At 38.4% G+C, this 19,220-nt stretch overlaps 2 protein-coding genes across 9 annotated transcripts in view; one reads left to right on the top strand and one right to left on the bottom strand.

Moving 5' to 3' along the window:
- The window catches only part of LOC118144951 (uncharacterized), a 38,460-nt gene extending 20,216 nt beyond the window's left edge, over nucleotides 1-18,244 (top strand). The window contains exon 3 of one of the 2 annotated variants that reach the window (XR_013521722.1): nucleotides 17,694-18,244. Coding sequence is in view for 1 of the 2 variants with exons in the window: in XM_035260604.3 (XP_035116495.1) it covers nucleotides 6,693-6,800 (108 nt within the window). In the remaining variant the exon portion in view is untranslated. Of the gene's footprint in view, nucleotides 1-6,692; nucleotides 6,944-17,693 lie in introns of those variants that run through there. The other variant, XM_035260604.3, reaches the window with a different exon arrangement.
- TMEM260 (transmembrane protein 260) overlaps nucleotides 1-19,220 on the bottom strand; it is an 81,093-nt gene that overhangs the window by 22,139 nt on the left and 39,734 nt on the right. For all 7 annotated transcript variants that reach the window (XR_013521721.1, XM_002753936.7, XM_009006075.5 and 4 more), the window contains 5 exons: nucleotides 17,077-17,248; nucleotides 13,326-13,474; nucleotides 5,632-5,808; nucleotides 3,752-3,805; nucleotides 2,184-2,274 (listed from right to left, as the gene is read on the bottom strand). Coding sequence is in view for 6 of the 7 variants with exons in the window: in XM_002753936.7 (XP_002753982.1) it covers nucleotides 2,184-2,274; nucleotides 3,752-3,805; nucleotides 5,632-5,808; nucleotides 13,326-13,474; nucleotides 17,077-17,248 (643 nt within the window). In the remaining variant the exon portion in view is untranslated. The remainder of the gene's footprint in view (nucleotides 1-2,183; nucleotides 2,275-3,751; nucleotides 3,806-5,631; nucleotides 5,809-13,325; nucleotides 13,475-17,076; nucleotides 17,249-19,220) is intronic.

Genomic DNA, 19,220 nt, shown 5'->3' with positions numbered 1-19,220 from the left:
CTAGCAGAAGACAAGAAATAACTAAGATCAGAGCTGAACTGAAGGAGATAGAGACACAAAAAAACCCTTCAAAGAATCAATAAATCCAGGACCCAGTTTTTTGAAAAGATCAACAAAATAGACCACTAGCCAGATTAATAAAAAAGAAAAGGGAGAAAAATCAAATAGATGCAATAAAAAATGATAAAGGAGATATCACCACTGATCCCACAGAAATACAAACAGCTCTATGCACATAAACTAGTAAACCAGGAAGAAATGCATAAATTCCTAGACACTGTGTACTCTACCAGGACTAAACCAGGAGGAAGTTGAAACCCTGAATAGACCAATAACAAGGGCTAAAGTAGAGGCAGCAATCAATAGCCTACCAACCAAAAGAAGTCCAGGTCCAGACAGGTTCACAGCTGAATTCTACCAGATGTACAAAGAGGAGCTGGTTCCATTCCTTCTGAAACTGTATCAAACAATACAAAAGGAGGGAATCCTCCCTAACTCATTTTATGAGACCAACATCATCCTGATACCAAAACCAGGCAGAGACTCAACTAAAAAAAAAAACTTCAGGCCAATATCCACGATGAACATTGATGCAAAAATCTTCAATAAAATACTGGGAAACAGATTGCAACAGCATATCAAGAAGATTATCCACCATGATCAAGTAGGCTTCATCCCAGGAATGCCAGGCTGGTTCAACATATGCAAATCCATAAATGTAATCCATCACATATACAGTACAAGAAACCATCATTAGAGTGAACTGGCAACCAACAGAATGGGGAAAAAATGTTTGCAATCTACGCATCTGACAAAGGGCTACTATCCAGAATCTATAAAGAACTAAAACAGATTTACAAGAAAAAAACAAGCCCATTCAAAAGTGGGCGAAGGAGATGAGCAGACATTTTTCAAAAGAAGACATATATGAGGCCAACAAACATATGAAAAAATGCTCATCATCACTGATCATTAGAGAAATGCAAATCAGAACCACATTGAGATACCATCTCACTCCAGTTAGAATGGCGATCATTAAAAAATCTGGAGACAACAGATACTGGAGAGGATGTGGAGAAATAGGAACACAGTTGGTGGGAGTGTAAATTAGTTCAACCATTGTGGAAGACTGTGGTGATTTGTCAAGGATCCCGAAATAGAAATTCCATTTGATCCAGCAATCCCATTATTGGGTATAACCCAAAGAACTATAAATTGTTCTATTATAAAGACACATGCACACATATGTTCAATGCAACCCTGTGTACAATAGCAAAGACCTGGAACCAACCCAAATGCCCATCAATGATAGACTGGACAAAGAAAATGTGGTACATATACACCAAGGACTACTATGCAGCCATAAAAAATGAGTCCGTGTCCTTTGCGGGGACTTGGATGAATCTGGAAACCATCATTCTCAGCAAACTGACACAAGAACAGAAAGCCAAACACCACATGTTCTCACTCATAGGTAGGTGTTGAACAATGAGAACCTGGGACTCAGGGACAGGAGCATCACACACTGGGGGCAGGTGGGGGGGTAGGAGAGAGACAGTGGGGGATGGGGAGGGATAACATGGGAAGAAATGCCAGATACAGTATGCACCTAAAGTAAAATTAAAAAAAAAAAAAATACCATTTGACCCAGCAATCCCATTACTGAGTATATACCCAAAGGATTTTAAATAATTCTATTATAAAGACACATGCACACGTATGTTCACTGTGGTACTGTTTACAATAGCAAAGAGTTGGAACCCACTCAAATGCCCATCAATGATAGAGACTGGATAAAGAAAATGTGGCACATATACACCATGGAATACTATGCGGCCATAAAAAAGGATGAGTTCATGTCCTTTGCAAGGACATGGATGAAGCTGGAAACCATCATTCTCAGCAAACTGACACAAGAACAGAAGACCAAAACTGCATGTTCTCACTCATAAGTGGGTGTTGAACAGTAAGAACACATGGACACAGGAATGGGAACATCACATACCGGGGGGGGCCTGTCAAGGGATGGGAGGATAGGGGAGTGATAGGAGACATATCTAATGTAGATGACGGGGTGATGGATGCAGCAAATCACCATGGCACATGTATACCTATTTAACAAACCTGCATGTTCTGCACATGTACCCCAGAACTTGAAGTATAATAATAAAAGTATAACATACGTCATATGCATGAGTGTAGAGTTGAGCTTTCATTGCTGAAGGCATGTTAGCAGTTTCTGCCAGGTTAAAGATGAAGAACGGTGTTTTCATCCTGGGAGTGGGGATAAGAACCTTCATTAAAATCATACAGCCAATTGCACATTCAGGGCTAAATCTTTCAGGCTTCTCCTCTGATAAAGGATATACAAAATCCTTTACTGTATCATTTTCAATTCTCTCATATTCATGGACATTTGCTCTGAACCAACAACAATCCCTCCACTCACCCCTAAGATGCTGCATTCACACTGATGAGTAAATCCTTTAGAATGAAAGCTTACATTCATCATCACTATTACACATCATTCTGCCTCCAAATGTACGTTTTTATTATGCGAGAGAAGCCAGGAAAAGGGAAACTTGCTGAGTTTGCCAACGCATCCCTGAAGGTACCCATCACGAAGCTCATGCCATGTGTGCCCATTTCTACAAAGGCAGCTAGACCCTTAGACCCCATGAAGTAATCCAGGTTGTATTCAGCACACCAATTAAATCAATACCTGCCCAAATAATGACCTGCTTTCTTCTTTTATGTGATTTCTTCCCAGCTTTCCCACACCCAACCACAGTGAATTGTGCAAATTTGTTCCTATGACTGAAAATATACCATTTTCTGATTTATTCAAAAAGACTATTGCATAAACTATAGTATATATATATTTGCAAAGACCTCTTTAAACTTATGTAAGCTCTTTATATCGTCACTGTTCTCAGTGCACAGTCCCTAGCTCAGACTGGGCATCAATATACTTTTGCTGAAGGAAGCACTCCATATGTACAAGATACTCCTGTCTGCATGACTTAGGACTTTTACGTCAATACTTAGGCCAAAGTTTGTTAGTGTTATTTTGATTAAAAAAAAAAAAAAACGACAGGAACCAAAAGAAGCAGTAGGATCACTATGAAATGTTCCATCCAGGACAGGATGACCTCTCTCCTCTCTGAACAGCAGGAAGGTATAGCATCCATCAGATTAATATTTCAATCTCCTTTCACATGTCTGCTCATTAGACTGTAAGCTTCATTAGGATAGGAACTATGTCATATTCAAATGTGTAGCTTCAATGCCTAGCACAGTGCCTGGCCTCTAGTGAGTATTAAGTGCTTAACTAATTAACGGGCACATTATAAATGGAGGCGAGGTTGTAATGATTAACTTCTACTCAATAGATTACACTCACTTTAGTTAACGCAAGAAAGCATAGGAGAGATACGAGTGTTCCAGAGGCAGACATGTGAGATTTGGACTTCATCACTAGCAGGTATATGTCCTTGGGACAAGAAGTAACTTTTCCACATCCAGTCTGCTCTTCTATAAAATGGAAATCATAACTTCCTCACAGGTTATTATATGGATGAACTGAGATATTCATGTATAAAGACTAGTACAGTGCCTCAAAAACATAAATGCTCACAAATGCTATTTTTATGATCACTACACACCCGTACTGTCAAAATGAAAAGTGCCATAGGTTACTTCCCTGCCACATTAAAAACAGACTACAAACACAAAAAAGTAGATTATTTACCTTGCTTGCCACATTTCTTCATTGGCCACAGATTCCCAAGAAGATGGATCAAACCTGTAGTTACAACAAAACAGTAATATCTTTCTGCCATCCACATTTTTAGGTTTTTTTTTTTTTTTGAGACAGAGTTTCACTCTTGTTGCCTAGTCTGGAGTAATGGTGTGTTCTCTGCTCCACGTCCCGGGTTCAAGTGATTCTCCTGCCCCAGCCTCCTGAGTGGCTGGGATTACAGGCGCCCGCCATCACACCCAGCTAATTTTTGTATTTTTAGTAGAAATGGAGTGGCACCATGTTGGCTGGTCTCAAACTCCTGACCTTTGGTGAGCCATCCACCTCGGCCTCCTAAAGTGCTGGGATTACGGGTGTGAGCCACCATGCCTGGCCATCCTCCACATTTTTGCAATGGATACACCATGACTGTTTTATAATCTGACAAGGCCAATAAAATAAGCTGAATCTTGAAATACTGATAGTGATCAAATGAATAAACTTCTCCTAAATAAGTCGAATTATAAGAAGTTTGAGTTGTGGTAAATGTGTTCTTAATCTGCGTAATGAGCTCCCATGCCTCAAGAGAGCAAACAGATTAATGGAAAGACTGGAAATACCTGGGGAGCCAGCTGTTCCTAAGAACCATATGTTAGATGGCAACAGGGCAGAGGTGAGTTGTAAGTCACTCTATGGACAGAGGTAAGAGCCAAAGAGCTGTGAAACAAGAGGATCAGCCTGAAGAGAGGGGACTCCTGGCTTGGAAAATCACTGCTGGAGCTATGATACTGCTCAAAGAACAATGGGCAAGACACTTGATTTTTCCTTCTCTTAATTAAAAATTTTCTTATATATATATTTTGATAGAATGGGGATAATGAGCAATGTTACGTATGTGTGCTAGTTGTCAGCTGTTCTGGCTTTTTCTTATGATGGTCCTGCAGTGCTTTGATTATCCACATGTGTACATATTGAGTTTTCAAAAAACCTTTACAGCATTTAAAAATAAAATCTTGTCTGTTGCTCTTAAATTATAAGCAATAGGCAGTGGATCACAAGGTCAGGAGTTTGAGACCAGCCTGGCCAATATAGTGAAACCCTGTCTCTACTAAAAATACAAAAATTAGCTGGGCATGTTGGCGCACACCTGTAGTCCCAGTTATTGGGGAGACTGAGGCAGGAGAATCACTTGAACCCAGGATTTGGAGGTTGTGATGAGCCAAGATCACGCCGCTGCCCTCCAGCCTGGGAGATAGAATGAAACTTAGTCTCAAAAAAAAACAAAAAAACCCAGAATCGCTACTCCATAGGTAGAGCAGTCTAGATAGTGGCTCATTTTCTATATAGGAAAGAGTAAAGTCTATGTAGAAATGCTTAAAGGAAGGCTAGTAATGCCAACAACATAACCAGATTGATGCCAAGAAACTGAAAACAGAGCTACTCAAATCTGAGTCTTCCCTCACAGAGAAGTTATCTGCCATTCTTAAAGAAAAAATATGACAAGTTTGTACATATGGAAACTACCACAAACAACAGAATGCCTTTTAAAGTTCAACTGCAGTTAATGAACCTCTTCCACTTTTACGGTAATGAGATATAGGATGGTGGACAAGACAGCCTTCAAAGACCCGGAAGTAGAAGGTGTCATGCATCTAACCATCATGGAATCCACACAACCACAGCACCCCTTTCCCTCCTCTCTCCCCATTGATCTGTAAATAGGAGGATGACAAAGACATGTTCTCTTTTTGTTGTTTTAAGGTATTCTGTGGGTAGCAAGTAAATATTAGCAATAAAAAGTAAAACAAATTAAAAGGCATCTCAAAATGTCTTTTTTGGGGTACTCAAAACGGCTATATTTATATGCACCAAAAGGCAACTGCTGTTCATACCTTCCATAGTCTTCAGTCCAGTTATAGATATTTTTTGTAAGTTTAATCCATTCCTCGGGGTTGAATACAATCTCCAAAGGAACCAATTTGTCACAAGACCCCCATGGCCAAAGTGAATAGTTCTTTTTCCAGGATGGGTCACCTTCATGAATTCCTATGCAAACAAATGTTTCTTTTCTATTGAAACAGAAAAATACATGATGTACTTAAAATTTAAAGTTCTAAATGTTAAGTAAATATAATTCATGAAACATCATTTTTAGATTTTTTTTCCCCACCATTTATTACTTACATGATTTTGGAAAAATAACTACCTTTGTCTAGTCTTCTCATCTGTGAAACAGGAACGACAACTTATCTTTCAGAGCTGCTTAAGATTAATGAGATATCTGATATAATTTACATACTCAAAACATAATAGAGGCTGGACATGGGGCTTCACACTTGTAATCTCAGCACTTTGGGAGGCCAAGGTGGGAGGATCACTTGAGGCCAGGGCTTTGAGACCAGCCTGGGAAACACAATGAGACCCCAACTCTATTTACTAAAAAAAGAGTTCTAGTTCTGGAGAAGATGGAGTAACTACAGTCTGCTTTGTGTCTCCCACTGTACACAACTATAACTCCTGGACACAGAATATGTGGAGCAGCCATCTGAGGACTCTGAAAAGTAAAAGGTAGAAAGAAGACTGAGAAAAATGACCAGAATTAAACGTTCCACCACATCAGGGATAAGTTTACCATTTTTCTCCCTCCATGGGGGGAAAAAGAAGCTCTAAACTCAGAAGTATGTTTCAAATAAGGACAAAAAGAGTTCCAAGAAAAGTCCCCCTTTTTTTGTAGCCCAAGGAGTAGAAAAGGGGACTCCTAAAATTTGGAGAGAGTGGAGGAAATCCCCCAGGTCTTTTTCCTTCTCTCCTTTTCCAGGTGCCAGCCAACACCATGGCATTAGTGGAGGCAGCAGCACAGTGACTCTGAGGGAGGGGAACCCTTCTTTCTAAGCAGAGACTCTGTGGTTCCAAGAGTGTGGAGCTAACCTCCCTTGCTTTTTGTTTCTCTCAGACCTTCAGCCTGGCTCCAGATGCAGACACAGTCACAGGAAGTGCATGGCAGAAGAAAGAGATTAAAGCCTTGGCTTTCTGGCCGGAGAGCCAAAAAGGAAGGCCCTAGCAAGTTGGAAAGTAACGGGGTGACCAGAGAAAGGAGAGCGATAAAGAGAGCAATCCCATAACATTGTATATAAGCTCCTGGCTTATCTCTGAGCTGTGCATGCACAGGTCTGACCCTAAACAGAGTTTGTAAAATTAACCACAGGGCGGACCACCACCCTGGTTCCAGACTGGGTACCTGGTAATATTACCATAGGCATGAGCAGGGCAGAAAAGGGCTCCCCACCACCTCACCCCAACCCCACCAGGAATTTCAGACAACCATCAGGTAATGGTCAGACAGTTGTCACACTGCTTCTGTAAAATAGTAACATGTTGCACAGCCAGCACCAGGAAAAGGCAGTTTCCCAATAGATATAAACTGGTGATCAGCAGCTTCCCAAAAAGATCTCAGGAGTTGGGCGAGTGGCCTCAAGCATGTGCGCTAAGAGGCAAAATAGCAGAGTTTAAATGGTATATGACCTTGCAGGCCATTCCACTGGTGAGGGAAGAACGCCTCAAGTGAGCCTGCATACAACTCCAGTAAACACACTGCACATTTCTTTCTTTCTTTCTTTTCTTTCTTTCTTTCTTTCTTTCTTTCTTTCTTTCTTTCTTTCTTTCTTTCTTTCTTTCTTCCTTCCTTCCTTCCTTCCTTCCTTCCTTCCTTCCTTCTTCCTTCCTTCTTTCCTTCCTTCCTTCTTTCTTTCTTTCTTTCTTTCTTTCTTTCCTCCTTCCTTCCTTCCTTCCTTCCTTCCTTCCTTTCCTTCCTTCCTTCTCTCTCTCTCTCTCTCTCTCTCTCTCTTCTTTCTTTCTCTCTCTCTCTCTCTCTCTCTCTTTCTTTCTTTCTTTCTTTCTTTCTTTCTTTCGAGTATTGCTCTGTAGCCCAGGATGGAGTGCAGTGGCGTGATCTCGGCTCACTGTATCTTCCTCCTCCTGGGTTCAAGCAATCCTCTTGCCCTCAGCCTCCCGAGTAACTGGGATTACAGGTGCACACCACCATGCCTGGCTAATTTTTTAAATTTTAGTAGAAACAGGGTTTCACCACTTTGGCCAGGCTGGTCTTGAACTCCTGACCTCAGCTGATCTGCCCACCTCAGCCTCCCAAAGTGATTATGGGCGTAAGCCACTGCACCCGGCCCACACTGCACATTCTCATCTCCCAAGTGCCAGCAGGCTACTGTGCATCCGGGCAGGGTACCCCCAGGGAAGAATCAGGGGAGATGGGACAAAAGACCCTAGAAGTATGCCAACATATAAAATCCTGAGTCAAAGGTTAAATGGGGCACATATGTCTTTCAAGTCGCCTGCTTGGCTTTCTAAGTATACTTTCCTTCCTTTTGTTTCTGCTTTAGAGCTTCTAATGAACTTTTGCTCCTCATCTAAAACTTGCCTTGGTCTCTCCTTCTGCCTTTTACCCCTCAGTTGAATTCTTTCTTCTGAGGAGGCAGGAATTGAGGGTGCTGCTGACCTGTACATATTTGCAGCCAGTAACTTGGACACTCGCCACCAGTAACAGTAGCACACACATGGGATTGATCCAAATAGCACTGCAAATGCTTTGGAAACAGAATTGGTATTAGAACCACAATTCACAGAAGGCAAGCCAGAATCTGCAACCTGAGATTAACCTGGCCAAAGGCTTGGTAACAAACAAACCAAAAAGTCATCATTCTCCTTGGGATTTAAATAAGACCCAAATAATCAAAATATCCAGGATACAATCCAAAATTACTCAGCATATGAAGAACCAGAAAAATGTCAACTCATAAGGGAAAAAACAATCAACAGATGTCAATTCTAAGATAACACAAATGCTAGAATTGTCAAAGACTTTAAAACAACTGTTATAACCAGGCATCAAGAAGAAGGGCAAATACTCTAGAAACAGTTGGAAAGATGGAGAAGCTCAACAAAAAAGTAAAATATACAAAGAGGATCCAAATGGCTTAATATAAGTTTGGCAAGACAGTATGCCAGGGAATTTGAAGGTAGATTTTTAAAAATGATACAGTTTAAACAAAAAAAAAAAAAATTGACTAAAATGTATAGAGTTTAGTCATCTGAGGGACAATACCAAAAGGTCTAAATTCATTTCATTAGAATCTTGGAAGGAGAAAAGAGAGGCTGTGAAACAGGAAAAATTATTTAAAGAAATAATTCCCAAATTTTGTGAAAGATATAATCTTACAGGTTGAAGAACCTCAGTGAACTCCAAATGAGTTAACTCAAAGAAATCCATGCTAAAATATATCATAATCAAATTGCTAAAAACTAAAGACAAAAAGTCTTGAAAATAGCCAAAGAAAAACAATACATTTCACCTAGGGGAACAATTATCTGAATAACTGTGGATTTCTAATTAGAAGCTACACAGGCAAAAAAAAAAAAATGTAACTTTTTTTTTTTTTTTTTTTTAGACAGGGTTTTGCTCTGTTGCCCAGGCTGGAGTGCAGTGGCACAATTATAGCTCACTGCAGCCTCAAACTCCCAGATTCAAACAAACTTTCCACCTCAGCTGCCCAAGTAGTTGGTACCACAGGTGTGCACCACCACATCCAGCTAATTTTTAATTTTTTTTTGGTAGAGACAGGGTCTGCCTATGTAGTCAAGTTTGGTCTGGAACTCCTGGGTTCAAGCAATCCTCCTGCTTAGCCTCCCAAAGTGCTGGAATTACAGACATGAGCCACTGTGCCCAGCCCAAAGTAACATTTTTTAAATGCTGAGAAAAACAGTATTATCAACCCAGAATTCTAGTTCCACAAATATCCTTCAAAAATGAAGGTGAAATAAAGACATTTCCAGATAAAGTAAAATTAAAAGAATTCATTGCTAATAGTCTTGGTTTAAAAGAAATGCTTAAGGAATATCCTCAGAATAAAGGGAAACTATACACGAGGAAAATCTGGAATATCAGGACAGAAGAAAGAACAAGAGATCTGGTAAGTGAATAAAACTGTAGACTATTTTTTTCTCTTAAGTTCTTTAAGAGAAACTGAAATATCACACCTGTAATCCCAGCACTTTGGGAGGTCAAGGTGGGTGGATCACGAGGTCGGGAGATCGAGACCAACCTGGCCAACATGGTGAAACCCCGTCTCTACTAAAAAATACAAAAATTAGCTGGGCGTGGTGACACACGCCTGTAGTCCCAGCTACTTGGGAGGCTGAGGCAGGAGAATTGCTTGAACCTGGGAGGCAGAGGTTACAGTGAGCTGAGATTGCACCACTGCACTCCAGCCTGGCAACAGAGCAAGACTCTGTCTCAAAAAAAAAAAAGAGAAACTGAAATAAAAGTGACAACTGAAATAAAAATGACCACATCTGACATAATATATAACACAAAAGTAAGAGACTCATATGGCAGTAAGGGCTCCACGTTCTGCTTGAAGTGGTAAAATATTTCTTCTAAGAAGACAACAAAAAGTTAAGTATGGATGCTGCAATCTCAACAGCAACCAGCTTAAAACAAAAACCAAAACAACAATAACAAAAACTTTACCAAGAGATACAGTAAAAAGACTCAATAAACATTTTTGAAAAATATATAAAAAGTCAACCAGGCATGGTGCCTCACACCTGTAATCCCAGCACTTTGGAAGGCCAAGGCGGGCGGATCACTTGAGCTCAGGAGTTCTAGACCAGCCTCTGGCCAACATGGTGAAAGCCCGTCTTTACTAAAAATACAAAAATTAGCCAGGCGTGGTGGCACACACCTGTAGTCCTGGCTACTCAGGAGGCTGAGGCAAAAGAATTGCTTGAACCTGGGAGGCAAAGGTTGCAGTGAGCCAAGATTGTGCCACTGCACTCCTGCCTGGGCAACGAAGTGACACTCCATCCCCCCCCCAAAAAAGTCAATTAATCCAATTAAGAAAAGATAATAGTAGATAAGACATACATCTAAATATATTAATATTTACATTAAATGCAAATGGTGTAAACATAGCAATTAAAGATAGAGATATTTGAAATAGTAAAATAAGGCTCAAATATATGCTGTCTATAAAACACCCATTATAAATAGGATATAGGTTGGTTAGAGACAAAAGGATGAAAAAAAACCACAGAAACACTAATTAAATCAAAACCAATCAAAAACCCCAGAAGAATTTTTTTTCTTTTGTAGAGACAGAGAAAGGTGCAAATACAATTAAATGAAGAAAGGAGAATCTCTGTAGTAATAGTGTGAGGACAATTTGACACCTGTACCCAAAAACAAAACTACAGAACTCACAATAGAAAACATGAGAAAATCTTTGTAACCTGGCATTAAGCAAAGAGTTCTTAGAAGTTATACCAAAAATATAATTCATAGAAGCAAAAAATTGGATTTGGATTTCATAAAAATTAAAAAGTTTCACACTTGTAAAAGACAAGCAATTAACTGTGAGACAGTATTTACAAGTTGCATATCTGGCAGAGGTTGTGTCCCTAGAATACATAAAGAACTTTCAAAACTCTACAATAAGAAAACAACTCAATCCTAACCCTATGCAGAAAAACATACTCACACACAAACCTGTATATGAATGTTTATAGCAGCTCTATTTATAGATGACCCAAACTGGAAACAACCCAACTGTCCTTCAACAGGTAAATGGATAAACAAACTATGGTACATCCTTACAATGAAATATTAGCAACAAAAAGAATGAACTATTGATACAGACAGCAACTAGGATGGTTCTCAAAGGCATTACACTAAGTGAAACATGCCAATATCAACTTTTTAAATTAAAAACTATTTTAAAAACTGATATTTATAAGTCATATTTATCCAGCAATCTTTGTTAGTCAAAAATATTAACAAAACTTTATGGGGCAGAATGTTCATATCATCTTATAATAGCAAAAGTCTAGAAACAAAGAACATCCAAAAAATAGAATATCTGTTAAATTATTACGCATCTTATGAGAATATTAGCCAAAAATGACAATAATATACATGAGGAAATGCTTATGATATAATGGTAGGTAAAAAAAAAATTGAACAGAAAATGATAGCTATATAAAATACAGTATGTATAAGCACATGTATATGTTTTAAAAGTAAGTAATTTAATATACATGGGGAAATGCTTATGATATAATGGTCGGTAAAAAAAATTGAACAGAAAATGATATCTCAGCTATATAAAATACAGTATGTATAAGTATGTGTATGTGTTTTAAAAGTAAGTAATTTATGTTAAAGATGAGTGGAATCCAAAAATATTTATCCAAATATTAACAGCAGCTGTCCCTGGGAGACAGATGATACTGATTGTCCTTACACTTTTCTGTGTTGTTTAGAGTTCCCCAAAGAACATAGGATATTTCCATCATATCATTCCTGGAACACTTTAGACACCCAAGTTTTATTCAGTAAATGCTCAATGAATGTCCCCAAGCAGAAATAATGGCTTCCTCATCCATGCTGCCAGAACACTTGGCATATATTGTCAGTTAAATCATCTATTCAGTAAATACCTATTGAGCATTTACTATGTCTGACACTTTACAAGGCATTGCTAGTATAGAACTTATCCCACCAAATTATGGCTAGTCGTATTAATGTTTATGTATGTATGCAACTAGATTGTGTTCTACTTGGATTTGGAACTGAGTCTCATTCATCTTTCTACTGCCAGGGCCTAATACAAGCTGTAACATAGTAGACATTCAGTAAATGCTTGTGAGACTGAATTCTTGAAAATTCCTAAAAATGCCTATTTGGGGATGTTAATGGTTCCTAATATCTTATTCTAGAATAGAATAATTAAATGTTACTCTCAAAGCACATTTATACCATTACTTTTGTTTACTCCATGAGCCACATAAACTTCATCTCTAAACACTCAAAATACCACATTATGTTCTTAGCAAGGGATAATTTAACTTTGGGATCTACAAAGACATTCTGAAGTCTTCTTTATAACAAAAAAGAAATTGTGAACTAAGTGTTTCTTTTTCAAGCTCTGGACAATCTCAAGCACTTCATGGCAGGAGGAATGTTCAACACTATACCATTGGGGGACTTATTTATTCTTGACCTTAACTACAAATAATTTTATGTTCTCAAGTACAGAATTCACAATTTTATCTCAGCTAGTATAAACTGTAGGTGTTTTTCTTATTTATAAAAATGTCTTATCCTTTATAAAAATCCTTAAGCTATTTTTATATAGTGATTATTCCTGAAAACATTTGCTTTATACTTAAAAGGGGGGCCATGGTGTTGATCAGGGGGAAACTGTAATTGCTTGCCATCCACCTGCAATGATTTCAAGTAGGCAGGCACATCTCCAATTTCTGTGAATTGTACTAAGATCTTATTTGCTGTTATTGCTAATCTGTCTTCATTTTTCCTTTACCCAGAACAATAACATTTATTTCTGCCTGGCCTCATTTATGCACAGATATTCAATTTAATTACAAAGATAATCTCACCAGTGACAGGGAAATAGGTATAGAAAATTGGTCTTTTGGATGAGGCACAGCTGCTACAGAAACAATTTTAGAAAAGCTTAAGATTTTAGAAAAGCTATTATATAAAAAGAAAGCTTACTGTTTATTTACTTCAAGAAAATGATAAAGATTAAATGTGACCATTCCACTAGGTAATATTCCATCCACAGGATTCCACCGGTTCCCAGGAAAGTTGACACCTGGCAAGTGCTTTGCCATCTTGGGTAAATACCACTCGTAAGTCATCATCTGCCAGAAAAGTCACACATAATGTCAGCCTTTTAAACATATTTATTAAGAACAGTCAAGTTTATCAAGTAATGGCAAAAACCTCAATTACTTTTGCACCAACATCATATGTACATACTGAAAATATAAGTACAACTAAAGATGTGGCACTGATTACTTTTTTAGTGATGTAAACCTTAGATTTTATTATGACTATCATCAGTCACATTAATACCTTCTTCCAATTTAGCTCCCGTGTTTGACTCCCCAGAAGGACCTTCCCCTATTTTTATACCTGAAGCAGGGGTCTCCAAACTGGGCCACACGGCAGGAGCCAGCTTTGCTACCTGTGCTCCACCTTCTATCAGATCAGTGGTGCCATTCGATTTTCACAGGAGCGTGATGCTATTGTGAAGTGCACATGTGAGGGACCTAGGTTGCATGTTCCTAATGAGAATCTAATGCCTGATGATCTGAGGAGGAACAGTTTCATTCCAAGACCATTTCCCACCCCCACCGGCACCCCCAATCACCAATCTGTGGAAATATTGTCCTTCATAAAACTAGTCCCTGTGTGTAAAAAAGGTTGGGGACTGGGTGGATGTGGTGGCTCATGCCTGTAATACCAGCACTTCGGGAGGCCGAGGCGGATGGATTACCTGAGGTCGGAAGTTCAAGACCAGCCTGAGCAACAAGGAGAAACCCTGTATCTACTAAAAATACAAAATTAGCTGGGTGTGGTGGCCAGCTACTGGGGAGGCTGAGGCAGGAGAATCGCTTAAACCCAGGAGGCAAAGGGTGCTGTAAGCCGAGATTGTGCCATTGCACTCCAGTCTGGGCAACAAGAACGAAACTCCATCTCAAAAAAAAAAAAAAAAAAAAAAGGTTGGGGACCACTAACCTAGAGAACATGTATTCAACTTTCAGAACCAGTGTAAATATCAATTCCTCTGAAGCCCTCTTCTGTCTCCATAGCCAGAATGACATGTTCCTGTAGCACTTTGTACCCAGCTCTATTAGAGCCTGTTTCTCACCAGACTATGAACACCCAGAGAAAAGGCACTGTATTTTTTCATCTCTGTGTCCCTGCACCTAGCACACTGCCTGGCATAGAATAGTTCTCAATTCATTATTATTATTACTTTGAGACAGATTCTCACTCTGTCACCCAGGCTAGAGTGCAGTGGGGTGATCTTGGCTCACTGCAACCTCCACCTCCCAGGTTCAAGCAATTCTCCTGCCTCAGCCTCCTGAGTAGCTGGGATTACAGGAACATACCACTATGCCCAGCTAATTTTTGTATTTTTGATAGACATGGCATTTCACCATGTTGGCCAGGCTGGTCTCGAGCTCCTGGAAGTGATCTGCTCACCTGGCCTCCCAAAGTTCTGGGATTGTGGGCATGAGCCACTGCACCCAGCCAGCTCTCAAATAATGTTTGCTGAAGTTGAAATGCCTCTGACGGCCAGACTAGACAATGTAGACAAAATAGCCATTCTTTTATTCATGCAAAAAAACAAGTATGCTTATCTATAATGAATAAGATATAATCCCTGCCCTGGAGAAGCTCAGTCATGTAATAATCTAGGCCTCAAACTTAAAAACTCTTTTGGTATTTCAAATTATCTGAATTTATTAGTAGTGCTATATTAATTACATATCCTTACAAGTTCTTTTGATTAAAAAATTTGCATATATTAGAAAAAATCACTTTACTTAATTCTATACTCAATACATACTTAATTCTAAACTTGGATGTGTATCTATTAACTTTATTTAAAGAAGAGACTTGCATTTACATCACCAAAGCTTTGTTATGTTTGGATCTCATCATTTGAGAAACTGTGCTTATGTTTTACTTATGCTAAAGCATAAGTCATTTAGTGAATGACAAATTAATTTTAATGTAAGTGTAAATTGTAAATACTCAAAAATCCTTACTGAATTAGGCTTCATCACCCAATAGCTCCAGTTCTTGAGGATATTATTAATTACATACCCACTGTGTGCTATGGATTTTATTGTTCCTCATTTAATTCTCATCATAACCCTGCTATGCGAGAATAATTGTATCAGACACTGTTGAATGCCCACTCAACAGTGAATACCTTGTTCTTTCTCACTAACACAATCTTGATTTTGATCAGCTGGCTTAGGCTGCAATGCTCTCAGGTCTAGTCATTCTCCTTTGCTAATGAGCAGTGAGTATATGACTAGGTATTGGTCAGTGGGGCCTGGGTAGAGGTCTGCTGGGGGGCTTCTGGGGCACATGTTAGTCTCAATAAGTAGAAAAAGAGTGGGAGATGCCCCAGAAGAAGCACCATGCTTTGTTTTAGGTTGTGATGTTTGGAACTGGGCATCCATCCTGTGACTGGGAGGGAAAAGTCAAGAGAATGGCAGAAAAGCTGCCCCAGAAACAGACGTCCCTGAACTACACATATTATCAATCCTAACATCACCTATCTCCAGACTGCTTGTTGTGTAAGGCTAAAAAAGTCGGTAATTTAAGTCAGGTATTTCTGTGTCTTGCATTCAGATGCATCCTAACTTATTTAATAATGACTTCCATTTCATAAATAAGGAAACAGAAGCTCTGAGAGGAGAAAAATCATTAGCCCCATGTCACATATCCAGGAAGTGACAGAATGAGGACTTGAGTATAGGTCTAATTCACTTTCTAATCCATGCTTCTCAAGTACAGTATCTGACATCCTAAACAGTATTTAAAATCACAGTGTGGAACTATGTTTTTAACACATAACCTAGCTTCTGTCAGAAACTAGACTGAAGATCAAATTATTCGATCTGTGTACATGATATAAATGCAACTGCTTATAAAAACATAAAATTGTGTATTTATAAATCTGTTGATAGTTTTCTCCAGAAATTGTAATTATTCATTAATTCAACAAAATGCATTAAGTACTATGCCTAATAATTTGTTCAACTGAATTCACATTATTCTTTTAAGATTAGAATTCCTCTTTTCTTAATGACTGCTCTAAAAACACCAGAGATAGGTTTCTTCCCTTTTATGTATTTATGGCCTAAATAATAACTCTTATAGTTTAAATAGTTCAATTAAAAAATTGTTTTCATAGCCCTCAGCATTTTCACAAGTCCTCTCTTCATGTTTTTTGTCATAGCACTAACAAAGTTTACGTAAAAAATCTATAGTATAATTGTGGTTAATAATTTGTTTTGAGTGAAATGTTTACTTAACCACAGTATGATTTATTTCCTACTCAATATCATTTCTTTTAATCGTTGAACCAATGGGCAAGGTTAATTTGAATGGCTGAGTTAGCTGAATGTAAAATAACAATTTTAAAATAGATTTACAATACAGCAAAGACTTTTATGGTTTGTCACAGGAACTAGAGACCTAAAATATTATGAATCTAACATGAAAAACATTAATTCTAAAACATTCAGTTTGGATGTTTTGAAAGAAGAAAGAGGCAACTAGTGTGACTTACGCTATTAAATGAAAGAATGTCATATTCTACCTAACAGTGATCATGAAAACTGTACCCATCCACTGTTTTAAAGAAGATAGTTTTTTCCAAAACATACATTTTTAAATAATTGCTATATTCTAAGTATATTTTTCACATACTTACTTCCTGATCAACTAGGGAAATGTCAGGTCTCAATCCCTCACAGTAATGCATGTAACGGAGAGAATTCCCGGGCAAATCTCCTCTGAGTAAGATAATTGCATCATGAGGCATGGATATGAGAAGGTTCTTTGCAAATTTATCAATCACATAGTTGGTCCTTTGGTCACAAACGCTAAATAAAAGGATCGAAAAAAAAAATTAAAATAGCAACACTTTGCTACAGTTTTCATAACACTGGGCTTATTTTCTATGTCATTCCTTTCCTATTATACAATCAACATTTAGTGTTTCAATATATTCTAAAATAATAAATAATTTGAAGAGAACACTATCGTCTGATAAAAAAGCAGCAGCTAATGTGCAATTGAAAAAAATCAGTCTACTGCTTACTTCTGGAATTTATAATCATTTCCACAAAAAGGGAATCAGTGCCTAAGAATAGGTCCATTTTCCCCCCAAGTGCAATCCAATCTTATCTTTAGAAAGTAAGATTTCTAATTCCACTTGGAATTTAAGGCAATTTCATGTTAATTCCATTTACTCAAAAGAACTTTCAGAAATGCAAAAGGAAATCTGCCCATTTCTGACTTGAATTTGTATGATTTTCTTGCCTGCAGAGGTTGATCCTTCCACCTCTCCCCATGAATCACAGGCCTCCTGTGTTCCTCTCTGCCTTTAGAGATCAAGAAATCGCTAAGGGGATGAGACCAATGAGAAGCAAGGGGAGGAAGAGTTTACTGAGTTGCTTACTTCTCTCCAGGCATTATTTGCTACTGCCAACAACTTCATTCTTTTCAAGAATAAAGTGAACTTTCTAGCTTCAAAGAAAATCTGGCATGAATTCTGAGACCACTATATGAAAACAGAAGACGACGACAAGACAGTAATAAGTATCAAAAAATCAGATAATCAATGTCCTTCCTGTTATGACCAGGTCCATTACATTGGATGAAGCTGAAAAACACAGCCTAGAGCTGAATCACCGGGTTAGTATCATGAAGCAAATGAGCACCTCCAAGAACAGAATATTATCCCTGCCTTTGTAATTCATGTAAAAATCACTGTTTCCTACCTGATTCCCTACGCTACAGAGTGATGAGGCACATTGTGCCACCTAGCAAAGGTGCTACGTATTCCATTCCCCTGAGGCAAATAAAAAAATCAAACAAGATAAAAACACCTAGCCTGTGCAAACATGTCTCATGCTGAACTTGGACTGCCCTAATGGCCTGAGCCAGGAGATAACTGGGATTAAAAAAGGTTGGGACACACACTGTGGGCTTGGTGAACCTTCTTGAGCTAGTGACGATGTGTCCAGGACAAGCAGCCCCTTCTCTCAAGGCCTCCTGGTGGCCTTTCTACCACCAGCTGTACCCCAGTATTATAAAGAACAATGGTTTTTTAACTTTTATTTTAGGTTCCGGAGTATGTATGTGGGTTTGTTATTTGTTATATAGGTAAACTTGTGTCACAGGGTTTGTTGTACAGGTTATTTCATCACCCAGGTACCAAGCCTGGTTCCCAATAGTTATTTTTTTCTGATCCTCTCCCTCCTCCTAGCCTCCACTATCAAGTACGCCCCAGTGTCTGTTGTTCCCCTCTTTATGGCCACAAGTTCTCATCATTTAGCTCCCACTTACAAGTGAGAAGATGCAGTATTTGGTTTTCTGTTCCTGTGTTAATTTGTGAAGGATAATGGCCTCCAGCTCCAACATGTTCTGGCAAAGGACATGATCTCATTCTTTTTATGGCTGCATAGTATTCCATGGTATACATGGACCACATTTTCTTTTTCCTACCTGCCATTGATGGGCATTTTGGTTGATTTCATGTCTTTGTTATTGTGAACAGCACTGTAATAAACATTTGCATGCATGTGTCTTTATGGTGGATTGATTAATATTCCTTTGGGTTTATATCCAGTAATAGAATTGCAGGGTTGATTGATAAGAACATTGGTTTTTAAAGTTAAAAGAGAAAAATTAATCCTTTAAAACAATACCAGCCAAATCTCACTATAGCAAAATTCCAAGGGACTGTCTTCCAATTCCATAATGTGTACTTGATATTGCTGGAAATAAACAAACTATAATCTAAGACATCTTTTATGTTAGACTGAGATTCTTATTGTAATGATTATTAAA

Source organism: Callithrix jacchus, chromosome 8 (assembly GCF_049354715.1).
Source record: "Callithrix jacchus isolate 240 chromosome 8, calJac240_pri, whole genome shotgun sequence".
NCBI classification, from domain to species: domain Eukaryota; kingdom Metazoa; phylum Chordata; class Mammalia; order Primates; family Cebidae; genus Callithrix; species Callithrix jacchus.
Note: the sequence above shows the minus strand (reverse complement) of the source record. Positions and strands in the feature narration are given on the sequence as shown.